The sequence below is a fragment of the Bos taurus genome, chromosome 7 (genome assembly GCF_002263795.3).
Source record: "Bos taurus isolate L1 Dominette 01449 registration number 42190680 breed Hereford chromosome 7, ARS-UCD2.0, whole genome shotgun sequence".
NCBI lineage: Eukaryota > Metazoa > Chordata > Mammalia > Artiodactyla > Bovidae > Bos > Bos taurus.
Genome location: NC_037334.1, coordinates 39,836,177 through 39,859,726, shown reverse-complemented (window position 1 = coordinate 39,859,726; position 23,550 = coordinate 39,836,177). Strand labels below are relative to the sequence as shown.

At 43.0% G+C, this 23,550-nt stretch overlaps 1 protein-coding gene and 1 pseudogene across 2 annotated transcripts; one reads left to right on the top strand and one right to left on the bottom strand.

Annotated features, from left to right (window-relative positions):
- The first annotated feature begins 877 nt into the window (after positions 1–877).
- On the top strand, positions 878–2,830 carry LOC788672 (elongation factor 1-alpha 1-like; annotated as a pseudogene).
- Positions 2,831–7,390: 4,560 nt separating this feature from the next.
- On the bottom strand, positions 7,391–11,427 carry PROP1 (PROP paired-like homeobox 1). 2 transcript variants are annotated; one of them, NM_174678.3, is given in 4 exon segments: positions 7,391–7,488; positions 8,171–8,529; positions 9,516–9,748; positions 10,920–11,415. In NM_174678.3, coding segments are annotated over 3 exon segments (681 nt in total). In that variant the 5' UTR covers positions 11,029–11,415; the 3' UTR covers positions 7,391–7,488; positions 8,171–8,190.
- Positions 11,428–23,550: the final 12,123 nt, after the last annotated feature.

Here is a 23,550-nt window from a genome sequence, read left to right as displayed (position 1 = left end):
CCCTCAACTGGCTTCTTTTCCCCTTTGGTTGATGGGGATAAGGGAGGGGATGTTGCTGCTTGAAAAACAGTTTTTGTTCCTTTTCTTTTCTATTTTTTTTTTTAACCCTAACTGGGGCAAAGATTGCAATCTTCTGCCAGGAAGATTACAGTCTTCCCAGGAAGGAAGGACAGAGGAATGTGAAGAGTTGAGGTATGCCTTGTCTTGCCTCCTGGGCTTTCTAAGACCAGCAGGGACACTGAGATGCCTTGTTAACCTGGCCAGCCTCAGCCCCTCAGTTCAGTCTCTGTACTCAGAGAGGCTGAGGGTGGAGGGGGTCAGTGGTGCAGAAATACCCTCTGCCTTCCTTCCCTGGCTCCTCTTCTCTCTCTTGTAGTGGGTTAGTGGGTGGGGCAGTGGGCGGGAGGCTGAGAGGCCTAGGGAAGGCAGGGATGAAGAGCAGAGAACTTGACCATCAGTCTGCCAGCTCACCCTGTCCACTGAAAAAATATAAGGGGCCGAAAAGTTGAGAGGTTTATTCAGTGGGAATCCTGAGGACTTCAAGCCCAAGACACAGCAACTCAGGTGACCTGGAGAGAACTGTTTCTCTGTTGGGGGCGGTTGCGGAGGGGAGGGTGGGTATGGTGGGAGGAAAGGAGCCAGGTTATATAGAAGTTTGCAACAAGGGGCAGGTAATCTGAATATTAAAAGATTAATTAAGAAAAACTATAACCAGGAAGGGTTTTGAATTCATCCTGGATTTGCTTCTGTGATTTTATCCCTTATCTTGTTGCTTTTGTTATTATAGGCATACAAAATGGCCTGCCTCAGGGAGATAGCCTGACCCTGCCTACCTGGGGCCTCTGAGGTGACTCTGTGGTAAAGAATCCACCTACCAGCTTTTTCGCAACGGGTTTGCCACCAGGACACAGGTGTTGTAAAAACCACCATTAAACCTAAGAGAAAATGGGAAAGGAAAAGACCCACATCAATATGATTGTCATTGGACAAGTAGATTCAGGGAAGTCTACCACGACTGGCCATCTGATCTACAAATGTGGCTGGATCGACAAGAGAACAATTGAAACATTCGAGAAGGAGGCTGCTGAGTTGGGAAAGGGTTCTTCAAGTATGCCTGGGTCTTGGAGAAACTGTAAGCTGAACATGAGAGTGGTATCACCACTGATACTCCCTGTGGAAATTTGAGACTGGCAAGTACCATGTTACCATCTTTGATGCCCCGGGACACAGAGACTTCATCAAAAACATGATTACAGGCACATCCCAGGCTGACTGTGCTGTCCTGATTGTTGCTGCTGGTGTTGGTGAATTTGAAGCCAGCATCTCCAAGAATGAGCAGACCCGTGAGCATGCCCTTCTGGCTTACACCCTGGGTGTGAAACAACTAATTGTTGGAGTTAATAAAATGGATTCCACGGAGCCAGAAGAGATACAAAGAAATTGTTAAGGAAGTCAGCACCTACATTAAGAAAATTGGCTACAACTCTGACACAATAACATTTGTGCCAATTTCTGGCTGGAATGGTGATAACATGCTGCAGCCAAGTGCTAACATGCCGTGGTTCAAGGGATGGAAATTTACCTGTAAGGACAGCAATGCCAGTGGAAGCACCCTGCTTGAAGCTCTGGATTGCATCCTGCCACCAACTCACCCAACTGACAAACCCTTGCGTTTGCCCCTCCAGGATGTCTATAAAATTGGTGGTATTGGTACTGTCCCTGTGGGTCGAATGGAGACTGGTGTTCTCAAACCTGGCATGGTGGTCACCTATGCTCCAGTCAGTGTAACAACTGAAGTGAAGTCTGTAGAAATGCACCATGAAGCACTGAGTGAAGCCCTTCCTGGGGACAATGTGGGCTTCAATGTCAAGAACGAGTCTGTCAAAGATGTTCGTCGTGACAATGTGGCTGGTGATAGTAAAAAGGACCCACCAATGGAAGCAGCTGGCTTCACAGCTCAGGTGATTGTTTTGAACCATCCAGGCCAAATCAGTGCTGGATATGCACCTGTGCTGGATTGTCACCCAGCTCAGATTGCTTGCAAGTTTGCTGAGCTGAAGGAGAAGATTGATCGTCACTCTGGGAAAAAGCTGGAAGATGGCCCTAAATTCTTGAAATCTGGTATTGCTGCCATTGTTGATATGGTTCCTGGAAAGCCCATGTGTGTCAAGACCTTCTCTAACTATCCTCTCAAGGGCTGTTTTGCTGTGCTTGACATGAGAGATGGTTGCTGTGGGTGTCATCAAAGCAGTGGACAAGAAGGTAGGTGGAGCTGGCAAAGTCACCAAGTCTGTCCAGAAAGCTCAGAAGGTTAAATGAGTATTATCCCCAATACCTGCCACCCCAGTCTTAATCAATGGTGAAAGAACAGTCTCATAACTGTTTGTCTCAATTGGCCATTTAAGTTTAATAGTAAAAGACTGGTTAATTACAACAATGCATCTTCCTTCAGAAGGAAAGGAGAATGTTTTGTGGACCGTATGTTTTGTGTGTGGCAATTTAAGTTAAGTTATTGGTTTTTAAAATCAGTACTTTCTAAAGAAAACAACTTGACCAAAAATATGTCACAGAATTTGAGACCCATTAAAAAAAAAGTTTAATGAGAAAAAAGAAAAATCCACCTGCCAATGCAGGAGACACAGGAGATATGGGTTCAGTCCCTGGGTTGGGAAGATCCCCTGGAGAAGGAAATGGCAACCCACTCCAGTATTCTTGCCTGGAAAATCCCATGGACAGAGGAGTCTGGCAGGCTGCAGTCCATGGGGTCTCAAAGAGTCAGACGCAACTGAGCATGCCTGTTCAACTCAGCCCACCAATGAAGGAAGTGAAACTAACATATCCCCCTTCTGAGGCTTGCAGCTGTAGAAGATACTTGCAAGAACTGAATGGTCTTTATTTTGTTTTCTCACCTCCTGTATCTCCGATCCATAAAAGAACCTGGCATCCAGGCCCCAACAAGATGGGTTTTTTGAGCTTAATTTTGAGCCACTAGCCTGCCATCTTCTCAGTCAACCAGTTCCCAGAATAAAGTGCCTTCTTTATCTCAACATCTTGTCCCTTGGATTTATTGGTATATCCTGGGGCAAGCAGAGCAAACTTGGACTCATTAACAAAACCAAATCTCTCGTGTTAAGGAATTTAGCACTCTGATGCTGAAGCTGAAGCTCCAATACTTTGGCTACATGATGCAAAGTGCCGACTTATTAGGAAAGACCCTGATGCTGGGAAAGATTGAGGGCGGGTGGATAAGGGGACGACAGAGGACGAGATGTTTGGATGGCATCACCAATTCAATGGATGTGAGTTTGAGTAAGCTCTGGGAGATGGTCAAGGACAGAGAAGCCTGGCGTGCTGCAGTCGCAAAGAGCTGGACACAACTAAACGACTAAACAATGTATGGGAAGATGAAAGTGTCCAGGCTTACTGAAATCATTTCTTTCATATGTATCTCAGCTATCTGGAACCAAAGCCTGCTTTTTGACTGTTCCCATCCTTAATTCCTCATTTACCATAAGGGGTAGTGGATGTGGCAGTTGGCTGCCTCCTGTGCTTTCTCACACCTACCCCAGGTCCTCAGCCCTGGCTGATGGCTGTCAGATAGCTGGTATTGTTTCACCTGGGCTCAGAAGTTTACATTTGGAAGTCTGGAATCCCTGATGGCTGTGGCATGGCTTGTTTATTGGTATAGCAGAAAATATTTCATTTCACAAAAATATTTCATTTCACAACCAGCAGGAGGCGAAAGGTGAAGGGGGACCCCAGGTACATGCCAATGCTTGTATGATCCTGGAAAGCTACCGAGAGAACCAACTCTGGAGTATAGAACCAAGAATAGATTTTAAAACCTTCAGTTCAGTTCAGTTGCTCAGTCGTGTCTGACCCTGTGACCCCATGGACTGCAGCACACCAGGCTTCTCTGTCCACCATCAATTCCCGGAGCTTGCTCAAACTCATGTCCATCAAGTCAGTGATGCCATCCAACTATCTCATCCTCTGTCAGCCCCTTAACCTCCCACCTTCAATCTTTCCCAGCATCAGGGTCTTTTCAAATGAGTCAGTTCTTTGCATCAGGTGGCCAAAGTATTGGACTTTCAGCTTCAGCATCAGTCCTTCCAATGAATATTCAGGACTGATTTCCTTTAGGATGGACTGGTTGGATCTCCAAGGGACTCTCAAGAGTCTTCTCCAACATCACAGTTCAAAAGCATCAATTCTTCGGCGCTCAGCTTTCTTTATAGTCCAACTCTCACATCCATACGTGACCACTGGAAAAAACCATAGCTTTGACCAGATGGACCTTTGTCAGTAAAGTAAGGTCTTTGCTTTTGGTATGCTCTTCTTCCAAGGAGCAAGCATCTTTTAATTTCATGGCTGCAGTCACAATCTGCGGTGATTTTGGAGTCCAAGAAAATAAAGTCTGTCACTGTTTCCATTGTTTCCCCATTTATTTTCCGTGAAGTAATGGGACCAGGTGCTATGATCTTAGTTTTTTGAATGTTGTCTTATAGACATATGCATAAATCCCATTCCCTAGAGGGTCAGTTGACTTCCCTCCTCAACCAGGAGACAATTTTGCCTCCATTTACACATTGATTTCACTATTTCTTATCTATAAATATGTTTGTTCTTTGTCCTATGAATTGGCTTTGACATCTTTATCATTCTTTTTTTTTTTTTTTACTATTATTTGATCACAATTTATTTTAAAGTCATGAAAAGCCAGCAACAGTCAGGCTGGACAAATACTTAATTGTATCCATGTTTCCATGGGGGTGGGGATGCACATCTTTATCATTCTTTGCCTTATTAACAATGAGTTAAATACAATTTTCATATCTATGAAAGTCATGATTTTACCTTTTTCTGAGAATTATCTTTTAATAAGACAACTGCAGTGACATTTGTGGTGGTAAAACAAAACAAAGTATCAAATCAACTGTGAGTCTCAAATGACAGGTGAATGGTTAAGTGGCTCATAAAACTGCCAGTTAATGGAATGAAAACAGTAAAATCTATGTGATCCACTTGAAAGATGTTTTTATGTCTATATCCACTTATGGTAGGATCTCATTTTTATTTTTAAAAAGGAAAAAATTAGTGTGTGCATACCTATATATTTTTCTATGAGTAAATTAAATTTTGGACAGATACACACTACTAATGTTGTTTATCTCATGTTGAGTTGAGTTTGCTTAACATGAAGTTTTGTGATTAATCCAGTTAATATATATAAATATATATTCAAGGTAATATATATTCACATATATATGTCAAATATATATATATATATATATAAATCTTTTGAGTTGACTGTTACAACCAGCATACTTAACTTTTGTAAGTTATAAAACTCCTATTAAGATTTTTTTATCGTATATGGAATCCAGAAAAATGGTACTGATGAAACTATTTGCAGGGCAAGAATAGAGACTCAGACATAGAGAACAGACTTACAGACACAGATAGGGAAAGAGAGTGGGACAAATTGAGAGACTAGCTTTGAAATATATAAATTACCATACGTAAAATAGATAGGTGATGGGAAGTTGCTGTATAACACAGGGAGATCAATCTGAGTCTGTGACAAACTAGAGGGGTGTGGTGGGGTAGGAGGTGGGAGGGAGGTTTAAGAGGGAAGGAACATATGCATACCTATGGCTGGTTCACGCTGATGTCTGGCAGAGCCCAACACAACATTTTAAAGCAATTATCCTTCAGTTAAAAATAAATAAGTAAATAAAAAGATTTGTTTTATGAAAAAATATCCAGAAGTTTCCTGAGGAACATAAGAAAAGGCTGGGAAAAAATGACCAGAGTCACCTTGTATTTGAATAAGGAAATTTAACATTTTAGAGATATCAATAATCCTTACAATGTTTGATAATTAAGACTCTATGTAACTGATACCAGAATAGAGAAGCTACTTGGTGGAAAAGAATTAGGCATCTACAACTGTCCCATATGAGAACTTAGTATGTGGGGAAATGTTTTTGCAAACCAGTGTTAAACTGTTAAATAAATTATTTTGGGAAAAACCAGTTAGCTGATTGAGGGGAAATTAGATGACTATTTTACTGCACAAACTAAAATAAATTTAAGATGATTCAAGGCATAATATTTTGATCCAGATAATGAGGAAAATATGGGTGAATCCAGAAAAAAGAAGGGGCGATCCCTCACCTGTGGTTCCTGAAACACTAATAAAAGATGACTAGATCAATACACAATTATACAAATAACTCAGAGAAGCAAGGCAGAAGAGAAAAAAAAGTAAATTGTCAATAAACATGAAACTATCTTCAACTTTCACTAGCAATTGATTAATGAAAACTGAAAAAAGTAACCAGCAAGGAAACGTCACTCTCAGGGAATACATTTTCCAAAATGATCAATGTCAATCATTTTTGATACTGATACTGATATTTTGAGAGGCATGCAAACCAGTATTATCTTTCTGGAAGGCAGTCTGGCCCAAGGGGATAATTACATGGAAATGGAATTGTCCCTCACAGAGGTTTTGACATTTTTTATGTAATATCAATACATATAAAAAACTGTAAACAAAATCCCTAGAGGCTTGTTTACTCAGAATTCTTCTATGGACCTACCAGTAAGTGAGGTAGGCCTACATTTAAATAAGTTATGAGTAAAATAAGTACCTTATAAGCAATAAGGTATATAAATGACATCACAAACTATACCACACCATGTTTCTGTTGGGAGAGCTCAGACTGAGGTACTTCACCGGGAATGACCTCTTATGAGCCACAAGACTCATGGTTTGCGAATGGAAAAGTTTTCCTTTAATCAAACTGTTCCTTCTCTGAAACTGAGCCTCTCTAAAACTGAGTTCCTTTTTGTGAGTTTGTGATTAATCTCTCTATTCAAAACTGTATTCACTTTTATTCTGACCTCAATCCTGTGTCAAACGAACACTAATCAATCAGAATCAGACAACTAAAATTGCTGCTGTAGGTATTACTATTAACACGCAAACTCAGGTTTGTTTCTCCAGAGTAGGATAAGCTCACAGAAGCCCCAGGCATGGACCACCTGACTAGAGAATCATAAACTAGAGATATTCTTATTTCCACAACTATGATTAAGAGATGTCACAGAAATGTCACAAGATGATGATTAATCTCAACTTATTTGTTCTTCTCCTTTAAAAACACCCCCAACCCAAAGACCAAGTGGGAGTGGATCTGACTTGCCTCCCATTCCCTTGCTTGGAGCCCTGCGATAAAACCTTACTGTGCTGTAAACATTCACCGTCAGAGTTTGGCTTTCTGTGCCACAGGAGCCTTTGCTCAATAACAAAACCACATGCAGTTGACTTAAAAGTTAGGTTGAAAGTAACATTGAAGATTCTTACAGGCTGAGTATGTGTTTTATCAGTTATTATTTATTTATTGTTTATAACACATTGGAGAGCTATTCTTATGTTATCAGACGTGCACGGCCTGTTGGAAGTGGGAAAGACTGGACCTAAGGGAACCAAGAAGGAGGATTAATTAGAAAATGTGGGCCAGTAAAAGCAAAGTGTCTGCTGGAATAGAAAGGAGAGGAATAAATTCAGGAGCTATTTTCAGAATGTGTGCTTGCTAAGTCCCTTCAGTCATGTCTGACTCTTTGCAACCCCATGGACTGTAGCCCACCAGGCTCCTCTATCAATGGGCTTCTCCAGGCAAGAATAATGAAGTGGGTTGCCCTTCCCTTCTCCAGGATTTTCAGAATAGAATGAACAAAAGTTAATGACAGATTTGGGCGGTGGTGATGGGGAAGGGATATATAAGTAGACTTACACATCAAATGCCTGACTGAAATCAGCTAGAAACAACAGGAATAAAGGTTCTCAGCTGTGATCTCAATGAATGAAACCCACAAAGTTCTATACCCTACAACCATTTCCATTCATCAGCAGCAACCATTGCTTCCCTCAATTCCACCCTTCCACCAGTCACCTACACTGGGGTTTTTTCCCTACATCTTCCAGTAGTTTCACCTCCTTAAATTTACTCAGTCACCTCAGTGAGACTTCATCATAATCTCCCATTTCTACATTCCCAATTTCTGTGCTACCCCTCACCATATTTTTACTTCACCCTTAGAAGGAAAGGAAATCACCCAGTTTTCTCTGTTTTGTGAGGGTCACAGACTGGGAAATTACCTTATCAGTACTTGTTTACTTTAGTTCCAGGACTTTGGTGGCTCAAGGCTGAGGGGAAGCATGGGTGGGGGTGGAGGGCAGGCCAGATGACCAGCAGGGGTTGGGTGCAAGTTGGGATACCAGTCTTCAGACTGGTAGGGTCGAGCAAAGGAACTACCTGTGGAGGGCTGAGATGGAAGAGCATGGTTGTAGGGGTGAGGGAAGCAGGTCATTGGGGGAGGTGGTGTTGGGTACGAGTAGGGACAAGAAGGGGGCTCAGGCAAGAAACCAGAGAAGGTGGCAGGAGACAGGTGGGCCAGTGGCTGGAGCAGTGACCGCTCTTGCTTCCTCTGCTTAGCTCTGCGGTTCTGGAACCAGACCTGAAGAGGGGGAAGAAGAGCCGCATCAGAGCCTCTCTCTCAAATAGGTGGCATTATCACATGCATACTCTCTCCTTGAAGACTGAAGGTACAGGGCATAAAATTCCCCCACATCCCCAGAGGAGGCAAAGCTCTTGCAAAAGGCATAACTGAGCCAGGCCCAGTGACAAAGTAAGACCACACCATTCCTCCAGTCCATGTCTAAATTTGCCCTGCTTCAATTTTAGGTGAGTAATAAATGTCAACTTCCAACAGGAAAGAGATAAACATGACAAAATGACATTTCCCTTCCCCAGAGAATGGGAAACTTCCTCTAGGGTTATTAGAGTTTAAGACTATGGATGAGTTTAATTGTCATAGACCAGATTGGCTTTAGAGTATAGTTTATTCTAAGATTAAGATTCCTAAGATATGGTTTCCCTCGTGGCTCAGATGGTAAAGGATCTGCCTGCATTGCAGAAGACCTGGGTTCAATCTTTGGGTCAAGAAGATCCCCTGGAGAAGGAAATGGCAACCCACTCCAGTATTCTTACCTGGAGAATTCCATGGATGGGCTACAGTCCATGGGATTGCAAAGAGTCAGATACAGCTGAGCAACTAACACACACACACACACACACACAAGATATGGTTAGAAATAAGGGTGTATCAGGCTGATCAAGTTTCAAGGCCATGGTTAGAGACAAGGTTACATATGTGTAGAAATAGTTAGGACTGAAATTCTGTGGTTCAGATCACTATTAAGGTTGGGGGTCGATACTGGGGGTTGATGTTGGAATTTAAGTTACATTAGGTTAGTGTCAGGGTTAAACTCAAGTGACATTCCTGGTACAGATGAGGTTACCTTGACTGTTGGATAAGACTCTGTTCTGGTGAAGGTTTGGGTTAGGGTTATAATGCCCTGAGAATTTATGCCCCAGTAGTTCCCAGGCACTGAATCTGCATTTCTTCCTGGGGGGTGGAGGCACGGAATTCTGGGCCATCACCTGGATTCTGGCCTCACTGAGGCCTGTGTCCTGAGCGAGACTTTCTCGTGCCCAAATGTCAGGGTACTGGTTCCTCCCAAAAGCTGACTCCAGCTGTTCCAACTGCGCTGGACTGAAGGTGGTGCGGTGACGGCGCCGGGAGTGTGGCCGACCCCTCTGTACTCCTTGCAGGGAAAGCTTTGGTCTCCCCACTCTTACACCAGAGAGGTTCCGATAGGGCTGAGTGTTCATATCTGAGGAGAAGAGGGGAGGGAGAGGTTGCTGCCTCAGAGACCCATCCATCCATCCCAGACCACATATGCTGGAATCCCCAGAGTCTACTCGGGCCAATGTGTTGCTCATACACTCTGCCCCAGCCAGAAATTCTTCAGCTTTCAGAACCAGCTGAATCTAGCTCAGCCTTGGCTCCACTTTGCTTCTCAGTCCCCTAACTCAGGCTGCCATCTCCAGATGAGGTCCACACCTCAGATTCATTTGTCCTGGACATTCACGCTCTTTCTGTCTCACTTCTGCACCCATATGCCCACTACCTATTACATTCCCCCAGATGGGTCCCCATGTAAGGCATGCTCCTCAACAGCCTTCCACCTCTCTAAGCATACATACCACCTTCCTGATCTTACCCTATGTACCTTATGTTCACTCTGACACGGTAACAAATTGCCCAGGTCTCTAAGACCCCTATTACTTGCTCCCTGCTCTCATGGCTCATATGCAACTTAAAACTTTATATTGTTCCCATCCTATACCCTTCACTTGGGAAGATGGAACATCCCTCCCTCTTCTGCTCAGATGCACCCTCCCCATGCATGCATTTCATCTTCTCCCCTATCCCAGTCCTGGCCCGGCCACCAGGCTGCAGGAACCTGAGCTCGTGGGAAAGGCTTGCCTCTTCTCCCTCCAGGCTTACTAAGCCCCCACACTAATTAGTCTGAGAGCCAGTCAGGGAAGAGAGAACAGGAGCAAAAGGAAACACCTGGAAGGCACACACAGAAAAAAACACGTCTGGAGTGAAGATCCCATCCCCATGGGGACCCAGGAGGTGTCCCCACCTGGTGCTCAGTGTCCACCTCGGCCCCTTACTCTACTCAGATCCAAAGCTCTGGTCCCTCCAGCTCTCTTCCTCAGAGAAGGCTATGCAGTCAGTGAACTCTGAGGTCAGGAGTGAGGAGACAGATTTCAGCTCTGACTCTGCCCCCTCCTCAGGGCAGGGCCTCAGTGACACCAACTCTGTAAAGCAGACAAGTTGTACCACCCCATGCCTTCTAAGGTTCCCTTATTTTTAACATTCTAGGATTCTGGTTTTCTATTTCTCCTCTTCATCTTCCTCATGGCAAACAGTTGCCCCCATGGTGCCCACACACCGGCTGCTTCCTCAGGAACACCACCCAAAGATTCACTCACCCACTGAGGAGGTCACAGTCTCAGCGGCTGGGTAGCCCTCAGGCCACAGGCTGCTGCAAACTTGCTCCTTCGTTTGCTTACCCTGCTCACTGCTCCCTTCTGTGTCCATGGCTCACAAAAGAGACCAAAGACAGTCCAGTCCCGTGTCCTAAGTCTCTGATTTTGGATCAGTCTTTCTAAGTTTCTGTTCCCCTCTATGCCTGGTATCTTGATTGTTCTCCCTCTATTTATACCTCTCTGAATCTCTCTCCCTAGGTAAATATAAATATAGATATAGATAGATATCTCTGTCTTCCTCCCTCTCTCCTTTTTTCTAACTTTTGTTTCTAATTTTCCATTCTCTCGCTTAAGTATGCTCTCCTTCTGGCTGTCTTGCCCTCACTCTTTTTCCTCTGTTTTAGTCTCCATTTTTCTCTCCCTACCCGTTCTCTCTGGGTTGCCGTTCTCTCCCTTTGCTCTCAGCTGCCTACTTTCCCAGCTTGCAATCCCACACTACCTCTATTCTCCCTGAGCCTTGGAGGAGTGACCTCCTCCTCACCCCTGTGGGCCCATCCAATCACTGCCTGGTCACCAGAGCCCCCATCATCAAGGGAGGATCACAAGCCGGATGAGAGAAGGTGCTCTGTTGGAGGGTCCAGGGACTGGGGCCAAGAGCTCATATTCCCAGAAGGCCAAATTCTTTTGTCCTTTTAAATCCCCTCCTGGGAGCAGACAGGGGAAGGAGGAGAAAATGCATTATGCCTGAGACCCCTCCTCAGAACCCCATCATGAGAAGGGAGAGGGGGTACAAATGGGGGCCAGGAGTAGGGCCTGCCTGGTATCTCATTATGCAGGTGATTCCCAAAGACTTCTTTCTAGGAAACTAAAAAGCTAAAACACGCAAGTACATTCTGATCCCTCCTCAGCTCAGTTCAGTCACTCAGTCCTGTCCGATTCTTTGCGACCCCATGAATCGCAGCACGCCAGGCGTCCCTGTCCATCACCAACTCCCGGAGTTCACTCAGACACACATCCATCGAGTCAGTGATGCCATCCAGCCATCTCATCCTCTGTCATCCCCTTCTCCTCCTGCCCCCAATCCCTCCCAGCAGCAGAGTCTTTTCCAATGAGTCAACTCTTTGCATGAGGTGGCCAAAGTACTGGAGTTTCAGCTTTAGCATCATTCCTTCCAAAGAAATCCCAGGGCTGATATCCTTCAGAATGGACTGGTTGGATCTCCTTGCAGTCCAAGGGACTCTCAAGAGTCTTCTCCAACACCACAGTTCAAAAGCATCAATTCTTTGGCGCTCAGCTTTCTTCACAGGCCAAATCTCACAACCATACAGGACCACTGGAAAAACCATAGCCTTGACTAGACGAACCTTTGTTGGCAAAGTAATGTCTCTGCTTTTCAATATGCTGTCTAGGCTGGTCATAACTTTTCTTCCAAGGAGTAAGCGTCTTTTAATTTCATGGCTGCAGTCACCATCTGCAGTGATTTTGGAGCCCAAAAATATAAAGTCTGACACTGTTTCCACTGTTTCCCCATTTATTTCCCATGAAGTGATGGGACCAGATGCCATGATCTTAGTTTTCTGAATGTTGAGCTTTAAGTCAACTTTTTCACTCTCCACTTTCACCTTCATCAAGAGGCTTTTTAGTTCCTCTTCACTTTCTGTCATAAGGGTGATGTCATCTGCATATTTGAGGTTATTGATATTTCTTCCGGCAATCTTGATTCCAGCTTGTGCTTCCTCCAGCCCAGCGTTTCTCATGATGTACTCTGCATATAAATTAAATAAGTAGGGTGACAATATACAGCCTTGACGTACTCCTTTTCCTATTTGGAACCAGTCTGTTGTTCCATGTCCAGTTCTAACTGTTGCTTCCTGACCTGCATACAGATTCCTCAAGAGGCAGGTCAGGTGGTCTGGTATTCCCATCTCTTTCAGAATTTTCCACAGTTTATTGTGATCCACACAGTCAAAGGCTTTGGCATAGTCAATAAAGCAGAAATAGATGTTTTTCTGGAACTCTCTTGCTTTTTCGATGACCCAGTGGATGTTGGCAATTTGGTCTCTGGTTCCTCTGCCTTTTCTAAAACCAGCTTGAACATCTGGAATTTCACAGTTCATGTATTGCAGAGGCTTGGCTTGGAGAATTTTGAGCATTACTTTACAAGTGTGTGAGATGAGTGCAATTTTGTGGTAACTTGAGCATTCTTTGGTATTGCCTTTCTTTGGGATTGGAATGAAAACTGACCTTTTCCAGTCCTGTGGCCACTGCTGAGTTCTCCAAATTTGCTGGCATATTGAGTGCAGCACTATCACAGCATCATCTTCAGGATTTGAAATAGCTCGACTGGAATTCCATCACCCCCACTAGCTTTGTTCGTAGTGATGCTTCCTAAGGCCCACTTGACTTCACATTCCAGGATGTCTGGCTCTAGGTGAGTGACCACACCATCGTGATTATCTGGGTAGTGAAGATCTTTTTTGTACAGTTCTTCTGTGTATTCCTGCCACCTCTTCTTAATATCTTCTGCTTCTGTTAGGTCCACACAATTTCTGTCCTTTATCGAGCCCATCTTTGCATGAAATGTTTCCTTGGTATCTCTAATTTTCTTGAAGAGATCTCTAGTCTTTCCCATTCTGTTGTTTTCCTCTATTTCTTTGCATCGATTGCTGAGGAAGGCTTTCTTATCTCTTCTTGCTATTCTTTGGAACTCTGCATTCAGATGCTTATATCTTTCCTTTTTTCCTTTGCTTTTCACCTCCTCTTTTCACAGCTATTTTTAAGGCTTCCTCAGACAGCCATTTTTCTTTTTTGCATTTCTTTTCCATGGGGATGGTCTTGATCCCTGTCTCTTGTACAATGTCACAAACCTTTGTCCATAGTTCATCAGGCACTCTATCAGATCTAGTCCCTTAAATCTATTTCTCACTTCCACTGTATAATCATAAGGGATTTGATTTAGGTCATACCTGAATGGTCTAGTGGTTTTCCCTACTTTCTTCAATTTCAGTCTGAATTTGGCAATAAGGAGTTCATGATCTGAGCCACAGTCAGCTCCTGGTCTTGTTTTTGCTGACTGTATAGAGCTTCTCCACCTTTGGCTGCAAAGAATATAATCAATCTGATTTCGGTGTTGACCATCTGGTGATGTCCATGTGTAGAGTCTCTCTTGTCTTGTTGGAAGATGGTGTTTGTTATGACCAATGCATTTTCTTGGCAAAACTCTCTTAGTCTTGGCCGTGCTTCATTCCGTATTCTAAGGCCAAATTTGCCTGTTACTCCAGGTGTTTTTTGACTTCCTACTTTTGCATTCCAGTCTCCTATAATGAAAAGGACATCTTTTTGGGGTGTTAGTTCTAAAAGGTCTTGTAGGTCTTCATAGAACCGTTCAACTTCAGCTTCTTCAGCGTTACTGGTTGGGGCATAGACTTGAATTACTGTGATACTGAATGGTTTGTCTTGGAAACGAACAGAGATCATTCTGTTGTTTTTGAGCTTGCATCCAAGTACTGCATTTCGGACTCTTTTGTTGACCATGATGGCTACTCCATTTCTTCTAAGGGATTCCTGCCCACAGTAGTAGATATAATGGTCATCTGACTTAAATTCACCCATTCCAGTTGATTTGAGTTTGCTGATTCCTAGAATGTCGACATTCACTCTTGCCATCTCTTGTTTGACCATTTCCAATTTGCCTTGATTCATGGACCTGACATTCCAGGTTCCTATGCAATATTGCTCTTTACAGCATCAGACCTTGCTTCTATCACCAGTCACATATACAGCTGGGTATTCTTTTTGCTTTGGCTCCATCCCTTCATTCTTTCTGGAGTTATTTCTCCACTGATCTCCAGTAGCATATTGGGCCCCTACTGACCTGGGGAGTTCCTCTTTCAGTATCCTATCATTTTGCCATTTCATACTGTTCATGGGGTTCTCAAGGCAAGAATACTGAAGTGGTTTGCCATTCCCTTCTCCAGTGGACCACATTCTGTCAGACCTCTCCACCATGACCAGCCCGTCTTGGGTGGCCCCACAGGCGTGGCTTAATTTCATTGAGTTAGACAAAGCTGTGGTCCCAGTGTGATTAGATTGACTGTTTTCTGTGATTATTTCTGTGTGTCTGCCCTCTGATGCCCTCTTGCAACACCTACCGTCTTACTTGGGTTTCTTTTACCTTGGACGTGGGGTATCTCATCACGGCTGCTCCAGCAAAGCGCAGCCGCTGTTCCTTACCTTGGACGAGGGGTATCTCCTCACCACCACCCTTCCTGACCCTCAACGTGGGATAGCTCCTCTAGGCCCTCCTGTGCCCGCGCAGCCACCGCTCCCATATCTTGATTCTCAGAATACTCTGGACACCCTCTCAGAACAACATAAAGCATAGGATGAGTCTTCTGGCCAAGCATAGTTCTCAAGTATTCTCTGCTTTCCTTTCCCAAATGTCACCTCCTTATTCATCCAGAACCCCGCAGGACTCCCTGAACTTCCAAGGTTGTGCAGAACTTCAGAGTACCCTGACCCTGAAGAGCGTCTGAATTCCAGGTACATCCTGATTCTCCCAGACCCCAAAACTCTGCAGAGGCCAGACATTCTGATTCTTCAAGGACACCCTGACACATCAAGCGTCCCTGAGCAGTCAGGACACTCTGACACCTGCAATAGTCTGCTTCTTGAGATTACTTAGCTCCAGGAAGTACATTCTGACGTCCCTAGGACATTCTGACCCTTTAAAGAGAACCCAGTATCCTCGGACTCTGGGTTCTCTAGGACACACTGAAACCTAGAACATTTCACCTCTACTAGGAGATAATCCCTGTCACCCGCCATGAAGTTTTGAAATCTCAGTATAGACTGAATCCATGAGAATACTTTATTAGTCTTGGAACACACTGTACCCATAGAATCCCCAAGGTCATGCTAATCCTTTAAGCATATCCTTTAAAAGTACAATTCAATTCAGAAAGCATGGTAATCTTCTAGGATTCTTAAGATTACAATATGATCCATGGATCAGAATAATAAGCAGCACATGAAAGCTTGTTAGAAATGCAAATTTGGGAACCCCACTTGAGTCCTACTGAATCAGAATCTTCACTGTAACAAGATCCCCAGGAGAACTGACTATACACTTGTCTTCATTAGCTCTGGCTGCCATAACAAAATACCAAAGGATGGGTGGTTAAAACAATAGATTTCCATTTCTCACATTTCCAGAGTCTGAGAAATCCAAGACTAAGGTGCTAGCTGATTCAGGTCCTGAGAGCCCTTTTCCTGGATTGCAGACAGCCACCTTCTGCCTTCACAAGATGGAAAACTCAGCCCTGGTTTCTCTTCTTCTTCTTAAAAAGATACTAATCTCATCTTGTGGTCTCACCCTCATGATCTCTCTCAACCCTAGGAGAGAGAGATCATCACCCTCTCTCTCCCATAGGCCCACCCTCCAAATATCATTGCACCATATTAGGTTTAGGGTTTTAATATATGAGCTGATTGCTGGGAGAAATATCAATAACCTTAGATATGCAGATGATGCCACCATTATGGCAGAAAGTGGAGAAGAACTTAAGGGCCTCTTGATGAAAGTGAAAGAGGAGAGTAAAAATGTTGACTTAAAACTCAACATTCAGAAAGCTAAGATCACGGCGTCTGGTCCCATCATATCATGGCAAATAGATGGGGAAACAATGGAAACAGTGAGAGACTTTATTTTGGGGGGCTCCAAAATTACTGCAAATGGTGACTGTAGCCATGAAATTAAAAGATGTTTGCTCCTTGGAAGTAAAGTTATGACCAATATAGACAGCATATTAAAAAGCAGAGACATTACTTTGCCAACAGAGGTCTGTATACTCAAATCTATGGTTTTTCCAGTAGTCATGTATGGAAGTGAGAGTTGGACTATAAAGAAAGCTGGGCACCAAAGAATTGATGCTTTTGAACTATGATGTTGGAGAAGACTCTTGAGAGTCCTTTGGACTGTAAGGAGATCCAACCAGTCCATCCTAAAGGAATTCAGTCCTGGGTGTTCGTTGGAAGGACTGATGCTGAAGCTGAAACTCCAATACTTTGGCCACCTGATGTGAAGAACTGACTCCTTGGAAAATACCCTGATGCTGGAAAAGACTGAAGGCTGGGGGAGAAGGGGACAACAGAGGATGAGACGGTTGGATGGCATTACTGACATAATGAACATGAGTTTGAGTAAACTCCAGGAGTTGGTGATGGACAGAGAGTCCACGTGGTTGCAAAGAGTCAGACACAACTGAGCAACTGAACTGAACTGAACTGAGAGGAGACACAAACATTCAACTCATAACAACATGAGAGTCAAGAAGCAGTGGTCCAAGATGTGAAACTTCTCCCTCAACCCCAGAATATACTATGACCTCCTAGAGAAGCCTGAGCCCCATGGCAAAAAGTCTCTTGTAGCCAACTTGGACCCACAAGCAGACACTGAATTCCCATACTCTTGCTGCCTCAAGAGACCCTAATCTTATAAGGGAACTCAGGTTAGCCATCCAGAGCAGCCTGATGATCCCAGGACACTCAGATGTTACAAAGAAATGCTACTACCCTGTTTCCCAAGGACATTGAGACATTACAGGTTTGACTTAACAACCCAGAATACTATTATCTCTAAAGAGGCTGGGATGCTGAGAAGAGTTGGTTTTCCAGGGCATCCTGTTTCCTACTTCCAACCCTGACCTTCAAGGAAGACTGATACCCAGGATACTCTCACCATACAAGAGGCAGGATGGTGTGGTGGGGAAGAATACAGGTTCTGGAGTCAGACTGCCCCAAGTTCTAATATAAGCTATACTATTTACTAGCTATGTGATCCCAGGCTAGGCTAATGCCTTATATCTCTGCACCTCAGCTTTATCATCTAGGGATAATAATACAATCAATTCTCTCTATGTGAAGTAGTTATATTCAATGAAGTCATGATAAACACTTAATCAGTGAATACTGAACCACTGCTATTAGGAGAAATAGGTTCCTGTGAACCTCTGCTCACACTGTTATTGGTCAACCAATCAATACATAACCTTGTTGTATGTGTGTTTGTGCTTAAAGATACCTTACTTAATATATATATTGTAAATTCATTAACATTGAACTGATAGCCAATAGCACTGTACTTGGTGCCTGAACAAAGATTATTTTCTCCATTAAACACATCATGGCCTTCCTGCACTTAGGAACAGTAGAAATCATTGCAACACCATGTCTGGGAGCCATTTTGAATTGAAAAAGCAAGAGAGTTCCAGAAAAACATCTACTTCTGCTTTATTGACTATGCCAAAGCCTTTGACTGTGTGGATCACAATAAACTGTCGAAAATTCGGAAAGAGATGGGAATACCAGACCACCTGACCTGCCTCTTGAGCAACCTGTATGCAGGTCAAGAAGAAACAGTTAGAACTGGACATGGAACAACAGACTGGTTCCAAATAAGAGTACGTCAAGGCTATATATTGTCACCCTGCTTATTTAACTTATATGCAGAGTACATCATGAGAAATGATGGGTTGGATGAAGCACAAGCTGGAATCAAGATTGCAGGGAGAAATATCAATAACCTCAGATATGCAGATGACACCACACTTATGGCAGAAAGTGAAGAAGAACTAAAGAGCCTCTTGATGAAAGTGAAAGAGGAGAGTGAAAAAGTTGGCTTAAAGCTCAACATTCAGAAAACTAAGATCATGGCATTTGGTCCCATCACTTCATGGGAAATAGATGGGGAAACAGTAGAAACAGTGTCAGACTTTATTTTTTGGGCTCCAAAATCACTACAGATGGTGACTGCAGCCATGAAATTAAAAGACGCTTACTCCTTGGAAGGAGAGTTATGACCAACCTAGATAGCATATTCAAAAGCAGAGACATTACTTTGCTAACAAAGGTCAGTCTAGACAAGGCTATGGTTTTTCCAGTGGTCACGTATGGATGTGAGAGTTGGACTATAAAGAAAGCTGAGCACCGAAGAATTGATGCTTTTGAACTGTGGTGTTGGAGAAGACTCTTGAGAGTCCCTTGGACTGCAAGGAGATCCAACCAGTCCATCCTAAAGTAGATCAGTCCTGGGTGTTCATTGGAAGGGCTGATGTTGAAGCTGAAATTCCAATACTTTGGCCACCTCATGCGAAGAGCTGATTCATTGGAAAAGACCCTGATGCTGGGAAAGATTGAGGGCAGGAGGAGAAGGGGACGACAGAGGATGAGATGGCTGGATGGCATCACTGACTCGATGGACATGAGTTTGAGTGAACTCCGGGAGTTGGTGATGGACAGGGAGGCCTGGTGTGCTGTGGTTCATGGAGTCGCAAACAGTCGAACACGACTGAGCAACTGAACTGAACTACGGCCTGTAGTCTTTTGTAGAGAAATTAGCTGATAGTCTTACAGGGGTTCCCTTGTAATTAACTCTTTAACTTTCTCTTGCTGCCTTTAGAATTCTTTCTTTAATAGTTAGTTACTTTTATTACACATAATGCATCCTGGTGTAAGTCTTTTTGGGTTCATCTTGTTTGGGACCTTATGTGCTTCCTGTATCTGGATATTTTCCTTCTTTAGGTCTGGGAAACTTTTAGCCATAAATTCTTTAAATATATTTTCAATACCTTTTCTCTTTCTTCTCTTCTTGGAATTCCTATTATGCTTAATTGGCTTGCTTTATATTATCCCATCGGTCTCTTACATTGCTTTCATTTTTTCTTTTTTTAAATTTGGTTCTCTGCTTCTTTGATTAGATAATTTCCATTAGTCTATCTTCCAGGTCACTTATCTTTTCTTCTGCATTGTTAATTCTGCTATTCATTGCCTTGAGCTCAGTTTTCATCTTGGAAAATGGATTTTCTAATTTTTTTGGCTCCCTCTTAGAGTTTCTGGTTCCTTTTTTACAGTAATCTTCATTTTTTAATAACCTTTCTTACTTTCTTCAGTATTTTCATTACCTCTCTTTAGAACTCAGTGTTTGTTAGACTGAAGAGTTCTGTTTCATTGCTCAGGGGAATTTTCTTGGTCTTTTGACTAAGAGTGCATCCTCTTCTTCTTCATTTTGTTTGTATTTCTCTTATTATGTGAGTTTAGGAGAAACAACTATCTACTGCAGTCTTGGAGGGCTATTTATAAGTGAGAGCATCCCTGTGTGGCTGGTGTGGGTTTAATATTTTGGGGGGATGAGGGCTGTTTTTGGTTTGGATGCTTGCTCTGTCTTGCCTCAGCACGTGCTGGCTGATATCCCCTCAATAGGCAGCATGCAGGTATGAAGGCCTACAGCTTGTACAGATTCCCAGGAAGGGCAGGGGATGAGGCTGGCTCCCAGGCATAGGTCGCTTTGCAGCAGCAGTGATAGCAGTGGCAGATCGCATGTGGTTGGCACCAGGTTCCAGGGCCCTTGGCAGCAGTGACAGGCCGTGTTGGCTCCCAGGAAGATGAGGCAGTGGCCTGCAACACTCATAGGAGCCTTGGTAGTGGCACTGGCAGTGATCCACATCCACCTCTGGAGCTAAGATTGCAGCCATGACTGGCACCTGCCCCTGAAGCACATGTGGGCATGCCCTGCCACCTGAGAGCAACTGGAGAAAGCAGCTCCTATGGCAGGCCCACCCCCTGCTTGAGTGTCCCTCAAGGGTCCCTTGTCTCCCTGTCCAGGCCCAGGCTTCTCCCCATACTCCCTCAGTTGTGGTGCACTACACCCTAGCTCCCTCAGGCTGTCTTCTTGTACCTAACCCCAGTCCACTCCCCAGGGTTTGAGCTCCAAAGCCCAAGCCTCAGTATCCAGTCCCCACCCAGCGCAGTGAGCCAGTAGACAAGTGTCTCAGAGTAGTGAGTGTTGGTTGGCACTGACCCTTTGTGCAGATCTCTCTCTGCTTTGCCTTCTGCACACTTGTTTCTGTGCTCTTCTCTGAGGCTCCAAAACTCCCCCTCCATTCCTTATTCTCACCAGTGAGGGGACTTCTCAATATATGGAAACCTTTCCTCTTTCACAACTCCCTCCCAGAGAGGCATTTTGCTGTGAAACTAACACTGATCTAAAACAAACAAACAAACAAACAAAATCTATTAAAAACATTAGTAAAACTAACACTGCTGCTGCTGCTGCTGCTAGGTCGCTTCAGTCTTGTCTGACTCTGTGCGACCCCATAGACAGCAGCCCACCAGTCTCCCCCGTCCTGGGATTCTCCAGGCAATAACACTGGAGTGGGTTGCCATTTTCTTCTCTAATGCATGAAAGTGAAAAGTGAAAGTGAAGTCGCTCAGTCGTGTCCGACTCTTAGCAACCCCATGGACTACCTACCAGCCTCCTCCTACTGGAGTGGGGTACCATAAACTAACACTAAAACTAACTAAAAAACCAAAAAAAAAAAAAAATGTTGGTTTGGATGAAAAGATGAAATATCCAATTTAAAACATACTAAGTTTGAGACAGAAAATAAAACATAAGAAACACAGCACCAAAATCCACTCTCACCTTGTCTACTGCTTAAAGAGATCAAGCCCTGAGCCTTTGGAGTGGGAGCACTGACTCCAAGACCCTAGACTACCAGAGAACTAACCCTAGGGAGTATCAAGTACTGGGAATTCACACAAAGGAAGCCACTTGAATACAACACTTGGCATCACCCAAAGACCAGTAGCACCCTGTGCAGGACACCTGCTCTAAACAACAAACAAAGCAAAAAATACAAACCCAGTCATCAGCAGGAAGGATTGCCACTTCACTTAGCCTTGTCCATCAGAAGAAAAACAAACAAAAACTCAGCACAAATCTCACCCTATATGAAGCTTACACAAACCACTGGATCAACCTGAGGAGGGCAGAAATCAAAAGGAAGAAAGAATTCAACCTTGAACCCTGGGAAAAGGAAACCTCAAACACAATAAGTTAAAAAAAAAAAGAGAAATAAAATGCAGAGAAATACTACACAAATGAAGGAACAAACTAGAAACACAGAAGTCCAATTAAATGAAGAAGAAATAGGCAAACTACCTGGAGAAGAATTCAGAATAATGAGAGTAAAGATGATTAAAAACCTTGAAAACAAAATAGATAAAATGCAGGAATCAATTAACAAAGACCTAGAAGAATTAAAGAATAAACATACATAGACAAACAACACAATTATTGAAATTAAAAATACTCCAGAAGGAATCAATAGTAAAATATCTGAAGCAGAAGAATGAATCAGTGAGCTGGAAGATAAAATGGTGGAAATAACTTCAGAAGAGCAGAATAAAGTAAAAAGAATGAAAAGAACTGAGGATAGTCTCAGAGACCTCTAGGACAATATCAAACGCACCAACACTATGAGAAAATTTTTGAAGAGATTATAGTTGAAAATTTCACCAACATGGAAAAGGAAATAGTCGATCAAGTCCAAGAGACACAAAAAGTCCCATACAGGATAAACCCAAGGAGAAACATGCCAAGACACATACTAATGAAACTAACAAAGATTAAACAAAAACAAAGAATACTAAAAGCAGCAAGGGAGAAGCAACAAGTAACATACAAGGGAAACCCCTTACACTTAACAGCTGATCTTTCAGCAGAAACTCTGCAGGCCAGAAGGGAATGGCAGGACATATTTAAAGTACTGAAAGGGAAAAATCTACAACCAAGATTATTGTACCCAACAAGGATCTCATTCAAAATTGATGGAGAAATAAAAAGCTTCTCAGACAAGCAAAAGTTAAGAGAATTCAGCACCACCAAACCAGCTTTACAACAAATGTTAAAGGGGCTTATATGGTCAAGAAATACAAGAGAAGGAAAAAGATCTACAAAATTAACCCCAAACAATTAAGAAAATGTCAATAGGAATATATATATATATATATATATATCAATAATTACTTTAAATGTAAATGGATTAAATGCTCCAACCAAAAGACACAGACTAGTTGAATGGATACAAAAACAAGATCCATATATATGCTGTTTGCAAGAAGCCCACTTTAGACCTAAAGACACATATAGACTGAAAGTGAGAGGATGGAAAAATACATTCTTTGCAAATGGGAAGCAAAATAAAGCTGGAGTAGCAATCCTCATATCAGACAAAATAGGCCTTAAAATAAAAAAGATTCCAAGAGATAAGGAAGGACACTACATAATGATCAAGGGATCAATCCAAGAGGAAGACACAAAATTGTAAATATCTATGCACCCAACATAGGAGCACCTTAATACATAAGACAAGCACTAACAGACATAAAAAGGGAAGTTGACAGTAACACAATAATAGTAGGAGACTTTAACACCCCATTCACACAAATGGACAGATCATCAAAACAGAAAATTAATAAGGAAACACAAGTCTTAAAAATGATACATTAGATGAGATGGATCTCATTGATATCTTCAGGACATTCCATCCAAATGCAGAAGAATACACCTTCTTCTCAAGTGCACGTGGAAAATTCTCCAGGATAGACCACATCTTGGGTCACAAATCAAACCTCAGTAAATTTAAGAAAACTGAAATCATATCAAGCATCTTCTCTGACCACAACGTTATGAGACTAGGTATCAGTTACAAGAAAATAAAAACTGTAAGAAATACAACACATGGAGATTAAACAACACATTTATAAATAACCAACAGGTTACTGAAGAAATCAA